This window comes from Podarcis melisellensis (genome assembly GCF_964234715.1).
Source record: "Podarcis melisellensis genome assembly, chromosome: 9".
Taxonomy (NCBI): domain Eukaryota; kingdom Metazoa; phylum Chordata; class Lepidosauria; order Squamata; family Lacertidae; genus Podarcis; species Podarcis melisellensis.
In genome coordinates this window covers 25,690,181-25,709,872 of record NC_138541.1, presented here as the reverse complement: position 1 = coordinate 25,709,872, position 19,692 = coordinate 25,690,181, and the positions used below count along the sequence as shown (strand labels likewise).

Here is a 19,692-nt window from a genome sequence, read left to right as displayed (position 1 = left end):
TGCAGGCAGCCCATGGGCACCATAAAATCATGGCCTCAAGAAAAACCACAGAAATGGCGGAATTCTAAAATAATGCATAGAAGCTTATAGTATGTGCCTTTTCAACAAAATGAGCCAATAGTATTGGCTACAACATGTGTTTAGCATTTGATTGATTCTAAAATTGTGCTGATCGTAGCACAGCAGCCAATTAACTCTTACAAGTCATTGTTGTACTCGGTGCAAGGCCATGACATTCTGGACCACTACTAGTACAAATGGTTTAATATTTATGTGTATTTTATTTATTCATGAGTTCTATATATCTCCCTTTGCCAGTAGGCCTCCAAGTGGTTTACTTCAAAAACTGTATAAAACAATACAACAGAGACAATTCCATAATTGGAACCGAAATATGTGAGCATAAGATTCAGATTCTTTGGAGAGTGTGCCAAAGCAACTCCTCTCTGCCTTTCTCTGGATTCAATTCATACAATGCAGCGGATCACAAGAGATAGTTTTGAGTAGAATATTAATAAGAGTAAAATGATTTTATGAAGTTCCTAGAATTTTAACGAGTAAGCTTTGCAAATTGAAAGTGTGTCTTCCCAGCTCTCAAGCAGACTGAAAGAAAGGCTAGACTATTGTTCTCCTACCTACAAGATGACATGGCCAACAGCCAGGTCAGGGGAGGCCTACAACATACTGGAAGAGCATTATCAGCCAGTTGTTGCCATAGCAACACATAATGTATCTGACCAATTCTTTAAACATGTAAATGGATTCCTAACTGACTTAGCCAGGCCCATTACATTAGCAAAGTTCAACAGTACCTTCTACTACAGAGTACAGTCTTGCAGATACAAAACTAGAAGCTTAGTGTGGACCCACAGGAATCATCCAGACCAACCCCTCAATCTTTAAACAATACGGAAGGGTGTATAAAATGGTTGTATCAAGTTTTGCTTCCTTTAACCAGTGATACATCTTTGTATTATAAAGAGTCATGTTTTTATTTACCATCATCTTGCAAATTAGCTTAACTCCAAGGTTTCAACCAAATTTGTTTAGGACTAATTACTGCATTCATGTACCCACTTTAACTTCCCAGGGAGTAAGACCCATTAAAGATAATTTGTGCCTGGACTTCAGCTCCTGCACAGCAGGAGTCATGGCTAAGCTTATCTGCAAAATTTTCACCTTTTGCATTTTCCAATTGCAGGGAGTGGGGGTTCTTTAACATTTACCCACACTTACTGTGCATTTGCACAACATAACTTCTAGTAAGTGTCTGAACTCAGATGAACCCACCACAGTAAAGTGTATCCTAGTTGCTGGGAAGAAAGGAAGGGCAATAGGAGACAAGGGGAAATCTGGTCTTTAGGATTATGAAGGACTACAAGTAGGAAACACAATAGCAAGCTCTGTAGGACCCTGAAGGAGTCCTATCACCTGACATGCAAACAATTCACTCATTAATCAAAGCTTTAACTTTGATTAAAGTTCATTAGCTAACATTCATTAGTTAAAAACACTGAAAGGTAGGAGTAGACAGGCTGGCTCCTCTTCTCACAGATACTGCTTAGATGTACATTTTGCCTTGTATCTTCAATTTCATGAGGTGCATTCACTTACTTAAAAAAAGAAAAAGAAATCTCAGAGTCAGGGCCTCCAGCTATCTGTGAGCCAAGGACATCAGTAGCCTCTGTATTCTCCTCTCAGCAGCCCTGCACATGCTGTAAATGACCTGATCATTTACCATCATAAGCAACCATTTTAACACAACTGTAATTCAATCAGAGGTGCTCCCTTAACCGATCGAATCCCATCCTTTATGGAGCTGTTAAGTTTTACATGATATTAATCACAGGGTAAGCTGTAAGTAAAAGGGACGCGGGTGGCGCTGTGGTCTAAACTACAGAGCCTAGGGCTTGCCGATCAGAAGGTTGGCAGTTCAAATCCCCGCGACAGGGTGAGCTCCTGTTGTTCTCTCCCTGCTCCTGCCAACCTAGCAGCTCGAAAGCACATCAAAGTGCAAGCAGATAAATAGGTACCGCTCTGGTGGGAAGGTAAACAGCGTTTCGTGTGCTGCTCTGGTTCGCCAGAAGCAGCTTAGTCATGCTTGCCACATGACCCGGAAAAACTGCAGACAAACGTTGGCTCCCTTGGCCAGTAAAGCGAGATGTGCGCCGCAACCCCAGAGTCGTCCGCTACTGGACTTAACGGTCACGGGTGCCTTTACCTTTATCTTTTAAGCTGTAAGAAAGTAATTCTCAGCCCTGGCTTAGCCCCTGAGTTCAAGCATTTTATTTCACAAACTGCTTGACCGAGTCCCTGATCCAGATCAGATCTGAGAGGGTAGTGGGACATAACTCTTGCTGCCCTTGCCTCCATGGTTTCAGTTTGGATTGGGCGATGTGGCATGCCTCCAATGTGTGGGTTTTTTTGGAGGGGAGCTTATTCCTTCGCTGGAACTCATGTCAGTGGACTCCACAGTCTGGAAATGCATGTTTAGTAATGCTACAAACCTAAACACACTTATTGGGAACAAGCTTTCTTAAATACAGCAGCACTTACTTCTGGGTAAGTGTGGTTAAGACTGAAGCACAAATAATCTTCATTAGCTATATTTTTACTTTTTGTAGTCCCTACTGAAATATGATATATGATAATCACCAGGAACATAAAGAAAATATTTACACTATGTCCTGTGGTTTTTATTTCTGTCTGTTACTTCACAATTATAGACATGACCCATTTGAGATATTGACAGCATTTCTTTTCCACTCAGTTTAGAAGCTATGGCATAGAAAAACATCCTAATGAAATTTGATGACTCTAATAGGAATTTCTACTGCAGCCAAGTAGGGAACAGCCAGCAAACAGCAGCGATTATGTGATTCTCCTTGCTCTGAATAGCACATGTATTCTCTTTGGCAAGTATCACTAGGATAATCATATTCAGTGGTACCTTGGGTTACATACACTTCGGGTTACATACGCTTCAGGTTACAGACTCCGCTAACCCAGAAATAGTACCTTGGGTTAAGAACTTTGCTTCAGGATGAGAACAGAAATTGTGTTCCAGCGGTGAGGCGGCAGGAGGAGGCCCCATTAGCTAAAGTGGTCTCCAGGTTAAGAACAGTTTCAGGTTAAGAACAGATCTCTGGAATGAATTAAGTACTTAACCCAAGGTACCACTGTAGCACAAAACCCCATCATAAGGATATGAAGATCTTATTGGTGGGTGTAATATGTAAAAGCCTCCCACACCAAAAAATGGAGAGCTACTCATTAGTACTGTGATAATCATGGTCCTTTCCAAAATCTCCCGTTCTCAAAAAAGAAACCACACCAAGGAGTCGCAGCTAAATCTGTCCCTCAAAACACTTGCCATTTACAAAATTTTGCATTATACAGAATGGAGTTCAAAATATTAAGGCTAAAATTAAATCTTACTTTTCTTTTATATATTTGCTATATTTAATTACATTCTTAATTTTGTCCAAATAATTCAAACAGCATCTCCATGCCGAATATTTTTTAAGTGAGGAGAGAAAACCATCAAAATGCCCCAGGTGGCATATCTTAATGTGTCGCTACTATTCACATGACGCAACAATTAATGACAACATAGGGCACAGGAGGCAGCTCTGGTGTAATGGAGTTGCCTGCTGGTGATAAATGCTCATTGTTTTAACTAGTGGTTCAAAAAGTAATTATGCATTTGAGGATCAATATAATCAATCAGATTGCTCTTTGTAGGTGGTTTCCCCCCTTTGCTAATTACAGTGATTGTTGTCATTATGCAAGCCTCACATTTACTGTCAAACCCATCTACGGTTACTTTTTTGTGCTTATTATAGACCTAACAAAGCACTAAAAAGTCTTATTACTGACATCCATTCAGTGACATTATAGCATAATAGTGCTTGCTAAAGAAAAGGGGAAAAAGCTGAATAACCAGATATTATAAATGAATATACTGTACTTGTATAAAAGCTACTTTTGAATTAACTGATTCCAAACAATAGAACTCTAGATAGTTTCTGAGGTCCAAATTACTACTTAGGAATTGTTGTGACTCCAGTTTGACTTGCCACATCTTCTACTCTGAAAAACAAATAATCATGCTCCCTACCAAACTACTTTTAAAACTCCATCTAGTTTTAAAGGCAGTTTGCTATGGAGGGCTGCTGTTCAAGTCAAAAGACCCCTTGGGGAGGTGAAACTAGCTGACCAGTAGATCTTTAGATTTTCTCAACAGTTCTAATATTTACAGAGATGTAATATTGTGACCTCTCCCTTGCCTGCAAAAATGTAGTGTCATCAGCATTCAAAGTGCTTTCCAGAGTGACAAAACCAAGATATATCACTGCCCCAAACAAGATGCTTGTGATCTAAATATCAGGTGATAAAAGCAAACGTATGGAAATGAAAGGACTCAAACTTCATATACCAGGCATGTCCAAAGTTCGTTTTGGGGGCCTAATCTGGCCCGCCGTTTGATTTAATCCAGCCCCCATGGCAATATATGTCCTGGGGTAATTTTTTTTTAAAAAAAAGCTTCAATCCTACAAAAAGCTCAACAGCTTTGATTGGCCCTCATGTATGCTCACTCCATCAAATCTGACCCTCTTTGAAAAAAGTTTGGGCACCCCTGTCCTATGCTGTTTTCACATCCCTTTTCATATCCAGCACAAACACATCAGCTTTACCTTTAAAAGCATATGTAATTAAAGCATGCAAAAGGCTTGCGTGAACTTATTAACTGTCCCAACAGGACAGCTGCAGGTCTGTAATCAGACTTTATAGCGGGGCTTTAGGCCTGAGCTGTAATAGAAATATGCCATAGAAGTATTATTTCTATGGAGGTCTCTGTTCTTGGAGTTCAAAATGCATCACAAAAGAATAAAAATTATTAGGACTCTACAAACTTTTATTTTGCATTATGCTCTAGGGCATTATTTTCAGCTGTACTAAAAATAAATGTCTCATAAGAGGATTTTATCTCAATAGGAGAGATTTTCTTTCTCTACAAGGGTAAGTTAAGGACGTAATACCCACTTTCCCAAAGATGTTCACATTACATTATGAGGCTATGAATATGCGTCAGAAGTTTCTATTTTTTTAACCTTCTTTCTACCTCTGTTACAGATTAACTAAAACAGAGAGCATAGAAACATGAAAACAAAATGAGATTAGATTTCATGGGGCAATACATTTGTAAGAAAAAATCACTTGGGGAGGCAAATTTGTAAAATGAATTACCCTGTTCGTTATGAGTTATAGTGATCAAAATTATTCTGCTGTATCCAGAAAATAGGTAAAGGTAAAGGGACCCCTGACCATTGTGACCGACTCTGGGGTTGCGGCACTCATCTCACTTTATTGGCCGAGGGAGCCGGCGTACAGCTTACGGGTCATGTGGCCAGCATGACTAAGCTGCTTCTGGCGAACCAGAGCAGCACACGGAAACGCCTTTTACCTTCCCGCTGGAGCGGTACCTATTTATCTACTTGCACTTCGTGCTTTCGAACTGCTAGGTTGGCAGGAGCAGGGACCAAGCAACGGGACCTCAGCCCGTCGCAGGGATTCAAACCACCAACCTTCTGATCGGCAAGTCCTAGGCTCTGTGGTTTAACCCACAGCACCACCCGCGTCCCTTATCCAGAAAATAGTATAGGACAATTTTCGCAGAATTTTAAATAGCTATTTAATGCATTGATATTTCTCTCTGAAGAAAAGGAAAAGAAGCCATATGTCAGAGGAATTCTTCAGCCACAGGAAGAATGCTGTCATAATGGATTTGTTCAGATGTAACAATAACTTGTAGTTCACCTTTATGAGACTGTGTGAGCCTTGGTCTTGTGTGCTCCCTCTCCCCTCTACTTCTTCAGCACAGCCATGAGGAAACAGGCAGCATTTGCTTCTATTTTTAACTAACCAGAATTTGTCATTTTTTCCAAACCCACACAAAATGTCATTAGTCTCAGGGTGCTTTCCACCCTGTAGTTTGTTATAAACTCTGTGCTGCTCCTTCATGCAAATGTTTTGCAACAACAACACAATGTCATCCTCCTCAAAATAAAATCCCATATTTTCCTCCCATACAATCCGGATTTGTTTGTTTGTTTTTACTTTTTGGATTTTCTGTGAAAATAGTAAATTCAGATTAGAAGATGCTGAAACACTCCCACTGAAGTTTCTCGATGGACTAACGGGATCTTTCTCTGAACTAAATCTGTAACTATTGTTTATAAAAGTTTATTGGAAGCTTGAAAGAGAAAAAATTGGTTATGCAAGCCATCTTCCATTCATGCATCTTTTGGAAAAAATATCTTTAATGGGGAGGTGGAATGTACTAAACAATGGAACATGGTTTTAGAACCCATACAGAATGTTTCTTTAGCTTTAAAATTGAGGCTGGTTCAGCAAAAAATTGATACTTCCAGTACACTGGGCTAGCCCAGGCCTAGATCAAGGTAGCAAATATGGGGCAGTAGGGGCAGAATTAGTGTTTAATTGTATTCAATGTGCACTTTTTAAATGAGCTTAATTAAAATGTGTCTGATATTGCTCTATTTTGAGTGTAATAGAGTAATAAACCCATCTTCTTAATTTGCAGGAGGAGTATATAAGTAAGCAAAAACTGAATTTTCACATGCTTGTGGAATCAAGAATTATTTTCAACAGCAGCTGATGACATTTTTAAACAATTTTTTAAAAGAATGACCTAGATGTTAATTTAAAATAAACACAGAGAGCTGAGCAAAAATAATCACATCAGTTCTTATTTGAATAGATGAAAGATTGAGCCAATTATGCTTTGCACATCATGCAGCAAGTACTGTAGAATGTATTAGCAAAGGAGTTGAGCTATGACTGTGGTAGTCCCCAGTTCAAATCTCACCTCAGGTATGAACTCACAAGTGGGCTTAGAGTAAGCTATGACCTTCTTAGCCTTGGCCTCTACATAAGCAATAGGACAAGGATGCTGAAAACAACTTAGTTTACAGAATTGTTGTAAAGTTTACAACCAGATAATAAAGTGCTATGATCACTGAAAAATGCTATATAAATTCCCTAAGGCCTAGTTTGGATGTAACAATGTCAATTTGATACTAGTTTTCCACCATGGTGCCAGACAAAAACTTTCCTCTATAAACAAGACTTTTGCCTTTAACTATCTGAGGCCTTTTGGAAGTAAGTTGGATTTTTTAAAAGTATTTCTTTTCCACTCTGTTTTAATGTATCTATATGGGGTTGTTTATTTGTCATTCTGGGTTGCCTAGGCAAGATAAAGTAGCTAACTAATTTTAACAACAACAACAACAAACAATTCTTAAAATACTGTTTTCTTGTTCTCTCTGTTTCTGCCAGCATATTAGTGCTTTATTTTCTGTTGTATGTACCAGAAATTAACTGCAGCTAAAAATTGGGCCAAATATTTGATTCTTGAGTCCTCGTAAATATAGCCATCAAACAGGAAGGTGGGGGAGTTAAAGTACCTGGAACCATTGCTAGAATATTGTAATTTACCCTTTATTTAGCACAAGTTGTGTTCCAACTGCCTATATTTGAGCTGCCTACATCTAAATATATAATGTCCTACACAGCCCTCTTATATCTAATTATTTGCATCTAAGTGGGAACGAGATTATAATGTGTTAGAGCACCTGTCATTTTTTATTTATTTTTTGGTATGAGCCTGGCTGTCTTTATTTTTTGAGTCAATTCAATTTGGATCAGAATTCGAGGACCAAGCATCTGCTACAATGCCTGTAGACAGTGCCTGGAACATTTAGTGCTACCAATTAATGTGCTGAAAAGCTAGAATATTCATTATATACTCCCTGTGAAGATGATATTTATATTTCTGGCATTTTTCATTAAAATGGGATTCAGAGTGAGGTTTTTTTTAAAAAAAAAGGACGGAGAAGTCATATATTGGCATTGTATTAAAGCTTTTGGTGAAAAATACAGCGAAATAAAATTGGATAATGAATGTTCATGATAATTGTATAATTAGAACAAATGAAAAAAACAAAACTATTTGATAGCTTCTTGAGCTAAAATGATTCATAGCATTCATTTAATCTGATGGAGGAAGGGGATACAAAGAGAAACAAATGAGCCAATGTTTTGCCCTAATGATTTTTAGCAAAAAATGGAAACGGAAAAACCCTGAGCATTGTCATGGGTGTAATATATAATTCCATACCTTCTCTTTCTTCATAATATATATTGAGACATTTTATTTTGTATGACATGACTGACAAATGTAAATAAAATTATTTTATACAGACATGATCTTAATGGGTAAAGGATTTGCTATGGGGTACAGGTCTCAGCTGAGCCAAGAAAACGGGCATAGGTTGGTTGGTTACCTGTTTTTAAAGAGGCTTTGGAGAATATTAATTAGGATTAGTAAAGGTCCCTGGGCTCCCACTTCCCTCAATTCCCATCCCTCCATTTCACTTTGTTTCTTTGGTTTTAACCGAAGATATTCTCCCCCACCATCTATGGGTGAGCTGATGGACTTAAATAAGAACTGCTGAGAGCTAAAATATCAGGGGGAAATTAAAGGGAAGCATATGATTCATGCTGTTCTATTCTGTTTCTTGGTACTCACTTCCTTTGTCACTGTAATATGCACTGTGAATCTTCTGTTCAAGAAATTGTTTTTTCCTTCTTCCTTATGATGCAGTACCTCTGCCTACTGTGAACCAATGGGGTTCATAATAGGGCTATATATCTAAATAAACCACCTCCTATTGCAGCTTTATACTAAAACACAGTACTGGGCTAGTCCTATAGTTCAGCCAACCCTATGACGGACAAAGCCACCATGCAATTCACAGCAAGTACGACCTCAGGCTTACTGAGTTCTTAACAATTTTGCAGGATGCCCTTATAATGTTGAAAGAAAAAGCACATTCTTTACACCATCAGATAGACTCAAATTATGCAATGTATAAAATTATTTTTCGTAAGCCAAACATTCTTCTCCCACATTAAAAGGTAAAGGGACCCCTGACCATTAGGTTCAGTCGTGACCGACTCTGGGGTTGCGGCGCTCATCTCGCTTTACTGGCCGAGAGAGCTTCCAGGTCACATGGCCAACATAACTAAGCCACTTCTGGCGAGCCAGAGCAGAGCATGGAAACGCCGTTTACCTTCCCGCCGGAGCGGTACCTATTTATCTATTTGCACTTTGACAAGTGCTAGGTTGGCAGGATCAGGGACCGAGCAACAGGAGCTCACCCCGTCACGGGGATTCAAACCGCCGACCTTCTGATCGGCACGTCCTAGGCTCTGTGGTTTAACCCACAGCACTACACGCGTCCCAACATTGCAGTAATACATATATAGATCCGGTGATTCATAGAATCATAGAAATGTAGAGTTGGAAGGAACCCTGAGGTTCATTTAGACCAACTCCCTGCAACGCAGGAATACACAGCTGTGCCATACAGGGATTGAACCTGCAAACTTGGTGTTATCAGCACCACACTCTAACCAACTGAGCTATCCAGGATATATTATAGTGGCATATGTGAGTATCTATATGCCGCTTTGGTTTTGCCAGAAGCGGCTTAGTCATGCTGGACACATGACCTGGAAAAACTGTCTGTGGACAAACGTTGGCTCCCTCGGTCAGTAAAGCGAGATGAGCGCTGCAACCCCAGAGTCGTTCAGAGGTTAACTGTCAGGGGTCCTTTACCTTTACCTTTATATCTAAGAGTAATGTATGTGAATAAAGGCATGTATAAGACAAATAAAGGAGCATATGAAGTGTGTAAGAGACAGAACAAAGGCACAGAGAATAAATTATGGTCAACCCCACTCGCTGCCTCACAGCTATGATTTTAGGTGGGTCTCTGCTTGTTATTGCCAATTTACAAAATGCAACAGCATCAACAATGTGGCATTACTATAGGATACAGGACAAGGCCTAACTCCATCACACGTATTATAAAACTGCATGGGTATTGGTGGTCGTAAAAATATGTATATATATTTAAAATCGCCTAACTGTATATAGCTTGGGGGCCCTTAGTGCAGTGAACTTCAGTGGTGTCACACACAGATTAAACAGTTCCATCTGACTACAGATGACCTTTTATTTTGTGATTTGCAAATTCCTTCTACCCTTTCCCTTTCTGAAGCTTTTTCTGTTGGATGCTGTGACTCAGCAGCTACCAAAATAGATCAAAGACTCCTGCCTGAAATACTGCGGCATTTCCTTCTATGTAAAAGAGAAAAGAGCATTATTCCAGAGGGTGTCTTGCAGTTGCGGCTTGTGAATAGCCATTGTTCATTAATATTAAGCACTGAACCTGACTACAGATTTAGTATGTTTGGGACCCCCCTTTTCTTTAAATTGCTAAATTAATGACCAAGTGCACAACTTGCAAGGCCTATTGAAATGAATGGTCTTCTTGCAGAGTTTCATCCCATCTCAGAGGGCTTTCTGCATGTGCACAAAGGCCACAATCCACTGCGTCCCTTTGTATGCACCAATTTCCCCCAACCTTCAAGTATCAGCTTGTATTGTGACAGAGTAATGCAGCTCTTTGGCAAAAGAAAGGGAAATTAATGCAGCATGGCAAAATTTGAAATTTATACAACCCTGTACAGGTACTGAATTTGAACACAATATATCAATTACATCAATGATTTTTTGACTTCCGCTGAATCTAAACCATCATCTACATCAATGTTCTTCAGATTTTCTGCTTTAATAGCAGGTGACTAAGTTTTAGACAGAGGCAGAATTTAGAAATGAATGGCCCACCCCATTCCAAAATAGCTAGGTGTTTAGAACCTGAGCCAAATAAATAAGTTCATGCCATTTCAAACTATTACATTATTATTATTTTTTATTATATTAGTATACCGCCCTTCATCCAAAGATCCCAGGGCAGTTCACAACAGAAAGATACAAAATGAGAATACAAAATACATGAAGCAAAACCAATAACACTCCTTCCACAAATGCATTGAAAAAGCCATGGAATGTTAATCAGCCAAATGCCTGGTTGAAGAGAAATGTTTTTGCTTGGCACCTAAAGATATCTAATGAAGGCGTCAGGCGAGCCTGCCTTTCTCCACCCAAAAAACTTACCTTTCACATACAGCATTGGATAGTGTGCATGCAATAGAGAGGATTATGTCACAGGCCAGCATTATGCCTGAAAATGTTCTCAGTGTAAGGCTCCCACTGCAAAGATCCCTGGGAATTGCAGTTGGACATGCATTCTGACAAACTATAATTCCCACAGACCTTTGTGATAGAATCTGCTCAGCTGTTAGGTATTCAAGGCTAAGGAAAGTCTGAATAGCTGCTCTCTCCTTCACACAAATCTCCACTGGTTATTACTGTAGGTTTGGGGAAAGGAAAGTGAATGGCAGGGCTGGCGATGAAAGGGAGGAGAGACATTAGTTGCAGGGAAGAAGCATTATCATGTTATGTTGTTGTGTTGGGGCTTGAAGCGCATAGGGAAACTGGAGACAACAAAGAGGTAAAGTGAAGATCAGGCATAGGTCAAGTCAGGTCTAGGCAGAGTGAAGGCAGTTCTCCTAAAGCAGCTCAGGACCCTTGGCAGTTGTGACAGCTGGGGTGTGGAAGATGCTATCTCAGCCCAGAGCCAAGGCATTTGAGACCTTTTTGTAGGTTGACTAGCAGTGCAGTTGGGCCCACCTCACTGAGAAGATGGCTGTGCTGACTTAAAGGACTCTTGTCTAACTCTGCAGTAGCCAACTGTAGAAGGGATGAAGGAATCCACACTCTCAGACTAGGAAGGCCCACAGGGGAGTGCTGAAGTCCTTTCTATGTATTTCCTTCTCGGCTATGTCTACCTCAAGATACAACATTGTGCCACATTCTGAGGCCATGGAAAGCATTTAGAAAGGGTCATTTCCACCCCCTAAGATTCTTTTTGTGAAGAAGCTTAGAAAGAACCATTCTTATTTCAAATTGAGATAAGATGAGTTTGTCCATGTTGCTTTTCCATACAAACATTGTGCTGAGGAACCCTTTGGTGCTGCAGAATATTCTAGGACATATTTCGGGTGCACTCTAATTTTGTGTGGTGCGTCAACCGGATGAGGTCAGTCTGACCACTGGCCCATGTAAACTGCAAATATGACCTAGAATGCCCAAGTGACCCCAATGAGAAAATCTTCAAACTTAAAAGAGTTTCCAGGAACACAGTTTAAAAATCAATTATATAGATTCTAGAGGGCAGAAAATGTATTGTTGCATGCTGAGAATCAATAGTACTACATCCTTATTTGAAAATATACAAGAGTGAAAAAGGTATATTTGGAGAAGCATAAAAAGATGGCTTCAAGAATATTGGAATTCAGTTTATGTTAGCTATACGGCTCCTCACTGAATTCCATACCTCAAAATGAAGTTCTACATTCCAGGAGAAAGCTTATAATTTCATAATCTGAAGACTGAGAGATGCCTTTCCATTGCTAATGAGCATGATTTGCAAAATATCTGATTTAGCTGCTGCGCTCCAACTGCTGGTGAGGTTTCAATATGTCCCACTGTGCTGAATAATTTGGGCAATTCACTGTGTGTGACCAATTAACCTTGAGTCAGATTTGCCAACTTAAGGCTTAGAGCACTTTATACAACATTGCATTTTTATAAAGCAGAAAATGCCAAACATACCTGAGATTGTGCATTAATATTGGCTCCTTCCTTCACTAGAACTTTGACAACTTCAGCCTGCCCAGCCAAGGATGCAATATGCAATGCAGTATTGCCTTTCTGTTTGATAAAAGTTAATGATAGTAATAATAATTTATTCATAAACAGATTTGCCCCAAACCCAGATTTCAATAAACAGTATTCTCATTCACATTCATAACATCAATTGAAACTTTAGCATTCCTGCATTAAAACTATTCAATAACTTTCTCTTCATTCAAAATAAACCTCCTAGGATTAAGGCTACCGAAAAATTTATTAGAGAGAAATGTTTTTGGCCTCTTTTTTTTTTTTAAGCTAGGGAGGTCCATAATGTGGGAACCTCTTATTTCAATACTTTGACTCAGTTACAGATAGGTAGCCGTGTTGGTCTGCCATAGTCAAAACAAAAAAAAAATCCTTCCAGTAGCACCTTAAAGACCAACTAAGTTAGTTCTTGGTATGAGCTTTCGTGTGCATGCACACTTCTTCAGATACATACCATATATACATACTTTGACTCTTATGGTATGTATATAATACCACCATGTTCTTGCTATGCACTGCCCTTCAGTGATGCAAACCAATTTTGATAAACCTGATAATTCTAGAATATTCACAGGGATAGAGGCGAAGGCAAAAAAGCTGCATCCCTTGAACTGGTTTTGCCTCATGGTGCCAGCTATTAACACCAAGACAAGGGTAAATTATTCCCAACCAGAAAAATCCTAAGGAGTAATATGAAATTACTTTCTACTTGCATGACAAGGGGGCAGTTTTCATGGGAACACAGGAAACTCCTTATACATTCGGACCATTGGCCCCCAGGATTGTCTACATAGGAAACCTCAGACCTGGGGGGACAATGAGGCCCTCCAGGCAGGGGCGTAGTGTGGGAGGGGGCTGCTGGGGCCATAGACCCAGGAGCATTTTTCAGGGGGGGGGGGGTGGCAGGGCGGCATGAGGAGGACACAACAGGCATGTGACCTTCCAATCAGTCCAAAGCCCATCTGTTCATGGAGACCAAATCTGGATCAAAGACTTTATCATCTTTGTGATTATATATTATAGGAGAAGGATCTTTAATTCTCCTATGTTTTTACTTTGAAGCCAACAGGTGTACCAAGGGAGGGTTGGTTTGAGTTTGCAGAGGTCGATGGAAAGTGTGTGCTTGCATTCTTGAGGCATGCACAGCCAACGTTAATGAGGAAGGACAGAGTACAGTGCTGTTGTCAGATGGAAGGTGTGTGAGACATATACTCAGGAGTTTCAGCACATGTTTCAGAAACACTGTCTAATGGATCTTAGTGCAGAGTTGAAACAAATAATGTTCATCATTAGTCTGTTTCAGGAATAGAATCATAGGTGGCTGTGGTGCTCTCACAATGTCTCTTTCCCTCTCCCTGCCCCCTTTCCCTTGTCTATTGTGTTTTTATATTAGATTGTAAGCTTTCAGACAAAGACTGTCTTGTTTTAATTGAATGTTTGCAAACCACTCTGGGAGCCTTTTTGGCTGAAGAGCTGGAAACAAATGCTCTAAATAAGTAAATGTTACTGTACTACAGCTCCCATCATCCCTAACCTGACCATGTCACCTGATCAAATGTCCAACCACATTGTCTACCCTTGCTCTATTTCACACACACACACACACAGAGAACCATTTCTATATAATGATACAGTGAATATATTACCTTAGTAGCAGAGTCCACTGCAGAACCTCTTTCCAGCAATTCCTGAACCAGCCCCACGTGGCCTTCTTTGGCAGCCAGGTGTAGAGCATTGAGTCCATTCTGCAAGGAAAAAATAAAAAATAAACTTCCCATTTGGCCCCTCTTAAAGAGGTATAACCCTAGTGGTGTAGCACAGGCTTTGAATACATAAAATCTTAGCTACAATCACGGTCATCAGCAGCTAAAAAGTTCTCAGCTGGCATAGCCACTGCCAGTCAGAGATTGGGCTGTTGTCCCATCCCATTCACATATGAAGCTCCAGGTCCCACTTCCAAAGCATACATGGTCAGGCCATCCACCACGTCCACCACACAAACACCTACACATCTCTCTCAATATTTGCAAATACCATTAAGAAATTTTGAGTCACAGAAGGAGATACCTTTGAAATCTCATAGACTCTGCCCACCCATTTCCCATGGGAGTGTGGGGGACGCACAAAGGAAGCTGCCTAGCAAACACAAGGTTGGACTGAATTCTAATCTCTATGACCTCTCCCGATCCCACTGATGTACTGATCTCAAAATGGGTAGGTTTCAGGAAGTTCAAAGGAGTCTACATAGTAGCACCCTCATTTAAACCTCCCAAAGTCTACTTAAAGCGAACCTTTGAGTGCAGTATATAAAACAAGAATTGGATGGGGTTTCTCTCATTTCTGTCCATTCAAGTGCTGAAAAGTCTTCTTGGCCCTCCCTGTGCTCAGAATTACCTGGCTTGCCCACCTCACATATTTGTTTGTTAAAACTATTTACCGTATTTTTCGCTCTATAAGATGCACCCGACCATAAGACGCACCTAGTTTTTTGAGGAGGAAAACAAGAAAAGCCAGCAAGAGCAGCAGACACGCTCACTTGCCGCGGCTCTTGTTGGCTTTTCCGGGAGGTGGGAGAAGGGACTGAAGGGCTGACCTCCATCCTTTCTCCCACCTCCCTGAAAAGCCAGAGCAAGCTGTGCAGCTATCGCTGAAGCTAGCAGAACAAAAGGTGCTGCGCAGCTCTCGCTCTTGCTGTGCTGGCTTCAGCGATAGCTGCGCAGCGCCTCTTCAGCGAAGCGGGAGGAGGAACAGAAGGGGCTCCATAAGGGCTCCCTTCCGTTCCTCCTCCCGCTTCACTGGGAAGCCAGCAGAACAAGAGGCGCTGTGCAGCTCTCACTCTTGCTGTGCTAGCTTCAGTGATAGCTGCACAGCCTGCATTCACTCCATAAGACGCACACAAATTTCCCCTTACTTTTTAGGAGGAAAAAAGTGTGTCTTATGGAGCTAAAAATATGGTACTATCCACTCAGTTCTACAGCAGAGTACATAAACAATTCTTAAAATAAAACAACACCTCCTCTATCAGATACGCAGACTTAAAGGGGTGGTGGCTCTTTGTAAACAAATAAGAAATCAGATAATTTCTCAAACATGGATATTTAAATTCTAGCTGCCAAAAGCAGCCACTTTATTCACACCCAATGAAAATGAAATGGCTCTAGTATATCCAACAGCTGTTATTACTTTCATTATTTATATAGCAGTAAACCACTCTGACTGTCCCAGAATATACCTAGATATCCAAAACTTTGTCATAGTTTTTCTGGCTACTATAAATAGATTCCAAGTGAGAGAAGTTTATTATTTTATCTGCTTGCTCTTGGGGAAATCCTAACATAACCATTTCTGGATCAAACAAAAGTTTTATTCATTCAAATAATCCCCACTCCCAGTAATGAATAACTCCACCATACATGCAGAGGCCTAAAGGCTGCATGCACACTGTAAAGCCCAATAAAGTACATTTATTCCCTCAAAGAATTCTAGGTGCCATAGTATGTTAAGGGATTCTGGATCCTCAATCTCCTTGCACTTGGATCCTTGCACTGGTCACTGTAGGTCTGCCTTTAATATATGCGGCTTAATGCACATACATTAAAGGTAAAGGGACCCCTGACCATTAGGTCTAGTCGTGACCGACTCTGGGGTTGCGGCGCTCATCTCACTTTACTGGCCGAGTGAGCCAGTGTTTGTCCACAGACAGCTTCTGGCAAACCAGAGCAGCACATGGAAATGCCGTTTACCTTCCCACCGGAGTGGTACCTATTTATCTACTTACACTTTGACGTGCTTTTGAACTGCTAGGTTGGCAGGAGCAGGGACCGAACAATGGGAGCTCACCCCGTCGCGGGGATTCAAACTGCCAACCTTCTGATTAGCAAGTCCTAGGCTCTGTGGTTTAACCCACAGCGCCACCCACGTTCCTTGCACATACATTAGGAGGTGATAATTCCCATGCTGTCAAAAGCTTAACCAGCTGATTTCTGAAAATTAAACTATTGTTAAAGGGATAGGAGCAAATAGGCGTTCTTTTTGGTCAGTATGAGCCTTGCTGGTAAGGAAACATCTAAGCTGTTCAGAAAAATATAAAAGAAACCAATAGAAGTATGAATAAAAACAGATATTTTAAAATATTCAAAAGATATTTATTTATTTTGAAGTAGGTCCAGTTAATTTCTATGGAAACCTACCTCCACATGGGATAAAATATTTTAATAAATAAGTACGAATAAATAAATAAAGTAAGCCTACTTAGGATCCCCCAAATGCCTTACTAGCACACCTGGCTAAAACAGGAAATCTAGCAGATTTATTTACAACTATAGACCTTGGAATTCAGCATTAAATGAATTGACACAATACTGTACAGATTACATTAAAGGATCTATTCAGTTTTAATGATCAGTGGAAACAGCAAAAGGTCAGCTGGGCACAATCCAACCTATTTAGAAAAGAGGCTGGCTGGAAACCAAATGCTGTTTTATCTGATTAAATGGATCAAGGCAGCAGAAAACCACAGAGGGAAAGACTCATGTTGATTTCCCCATTATCCACCGGTCTATTCTGGAGGTCTGGGCATAATAATAATAATAATAAAGTCTTTCAGCAGCAGAACACAAGGTTCAATGTTCTGTGAGCCTTTCAATGAAGAGCCCACTCTAGATTCTACAAAAAAAAAAAATAGTGCCGTGAACCTACAGAAAGGGAAGGAGAAAAGGATGGAAGGAAGAGAAAAGGAAAGAGCAGGGTTTGGCTAATGGCAGGCTTTTTCACGTGATCACTTTTATCTTAGATACAGCACCATCCTAACTAACTTTAGCCCTGTATTTGTTTACACAACCCAGGACTCAATCCATGGTTGAAAGTGGTTCCAAGTGAGGACAAGTGTATCATGACCAAGCAGTGATTATTTCCTAGCATCTCTGTTGCCATGGAGTAATTCCATCTGTAAACAATGTCAGTTCTTCAGGTGATCAGATGTGGGAGGAGTTTGCAATTTAATTACAAGGGCAAGCTGCTCTGTGAGTGACCTAGGAAAAGTAGTACAGGTGCTTTGCAGAAACAACCAGGGATTCCCTTCCCCATATTAAAAAATAACAGCAAATAAGGTTGCTAGGTTAGATAAAAAGCCTATATCAAGGCTTACTATATCCATATCTGAGATTTTGCAAATGTCATGCTATTTTATCAGATACTTTCAATCACAGCAGGAAGTGAGGAATCTCAGAATTGTAGAGTTGGAAGGGACCACAAGGGTCATCTAGTCCGACCCCCTGAAATGCAGGAATCTTTTGCTCAATGTGTGACTTCACCCCACAACCCTGAGATTAAGAATCTCATGCTCTCCAGACTGAGCTATCTGCAGGATCAGTTTTTCTTCAGACACATGGAAGAATAAGAACATAAGAAAAGCTCTGCTGGATCAGATCAGAGGCCCATTTAGTCCAGTATCCTGTTCACAGAGTTGCTATTTTAGTTTTATTTTATATTTAAGAAATTTAAAACCACTTCATAGCATGAAGCCATTAAGAAGTGTACAATATACTTATGGAAAGCACATAGGCAGGACCCTAGTGAAACAGGACTATCCCTAAGTGTGATTCTCAACAAAGGGTATAAATAATGAGGCATATTGCCTCAGGCGGTGGAGGTGAAACATAGCCCTCATGGCAAAGCAGCCCTGAACTTGTTTAAAGCCATTCCTGTTTTACATCCATCCTATTATCTGTAAGAAAATGAGAATAAAACTAAGAATATACGATTGCCTAGTGTTTCTTCAGAATGAGCATTAATGAAGTATCTGTTTGCTTTAAGGATAAAGCAAGTAGGCTGTATGGGAAGCCAAGACATTTGCTATCATATCCTTTTTCAAATGTATTTTCAATCAAAAATGTAGCAAATGTGAGATTTGGTAACTAGAGATTTATAGATAAGAGTACAGAGGGGAAGTGGATATTGTGCAATTAGACAGGGACAAAATAGACATCAATAACTTCTACTTACACACAGACTGAGAAAGTGTGAAAACACATTAAACATGGCAAACAATGATTTTAACTCATCCTCTCTGAACATCAAAAATTGTGTTTGACAAAGAGAGCATACAGCTTTGGTCCCAGGCCTAAACTAACATCACATCAGCTGCACTACAGTGCTTGATCTTGGCAAAATTGAAGTGGCTGTTCTGGAATGATTATAGTTGGAAGCTGCTGCATGACATGGATCATACATCCAGTTTGATCCATACAAAGAACATTGACCAAGTGCTCATCTGATCATAGCACTGGTATGTCATATCCATACAGCAAACACAATTCTCTTCAGATAAAATATCTCAGATCAGCTAACATAATAATGGGGAGTAACTCCCACTGAACTTTGTATGGGTTACTCCCACATAAACATACTTAAGATGTTAATCCCCATATCGGGGTTTGTTTTTTTTTAAAAAAATATTTTTTCTTTCTCAATTCACTTGTATAGATTTGAAATAAAGCAAATGCATGATCCTTTGCATGCGCTGAGGCTGTTTCCAGTGTGAAACAAACTAGTTAGCATTTGAGCAGTTCTGATTACTGCAGATGTCCATTAGCTACTTGATTCTATCTGCTCCAACACACATTGAGCTTCCATCTAAAAATACCCTACGAAGTGTTTACTTGCTGCCTGATGCTACACAGAAATAGCAAGGGAAACCTCAGACTTCCGCACTTGGGATCACTGAACACCAGGTGCATTGTGGAGGAAGATACACTTGATTTGTAGAAAGCAAAAGGGACACACCATGCCCAAGAACAAAACAGAAGCTTTCCAATTTCCATAAAAATCAATAAAATATGTCCCTGCCAATATATACTACTGCCCTTGAAATGTTGATTGAAGAGGAGTAGGTTCATATCTACTAAGGGAATTAAATTCGGGGATAGGAGGGAATTTCTCAATCTAGAATATCTGTG

General features: G+C 40.1%; 1 protein-coding gene across 30 annotated transcripts in view; it reads right to left on the bottom strand.

The window, feature by feature from the left end:
* ANK2 (ankyrin 2) overlaps positions 1–19,692 on the bottom strand; it is a 333,722-nt gene that overhangs the window by 102,296 nt on the left and 211,734 nt on the right. For all 30 annotated transcript variants that reach the window (XM_081924696.1, XM_081924705.1, XM_081924714.1 and 27 more), the window contains exons 3-4: positions 14,383–14,481; positions 12,671–12,769 (exon numbers count right to left, since the gene is read on the bottom strand). In XM_081924696.1, coding sequence (XP_081780822.1) covers positions 12,671–12,769; positions 14,383–14,481 — 198 coding nt within the window. The remainder of the gene's footprint in view (positions 1–12,670; positions 12,770–14,382; positions 14,482–19,692) is intronic.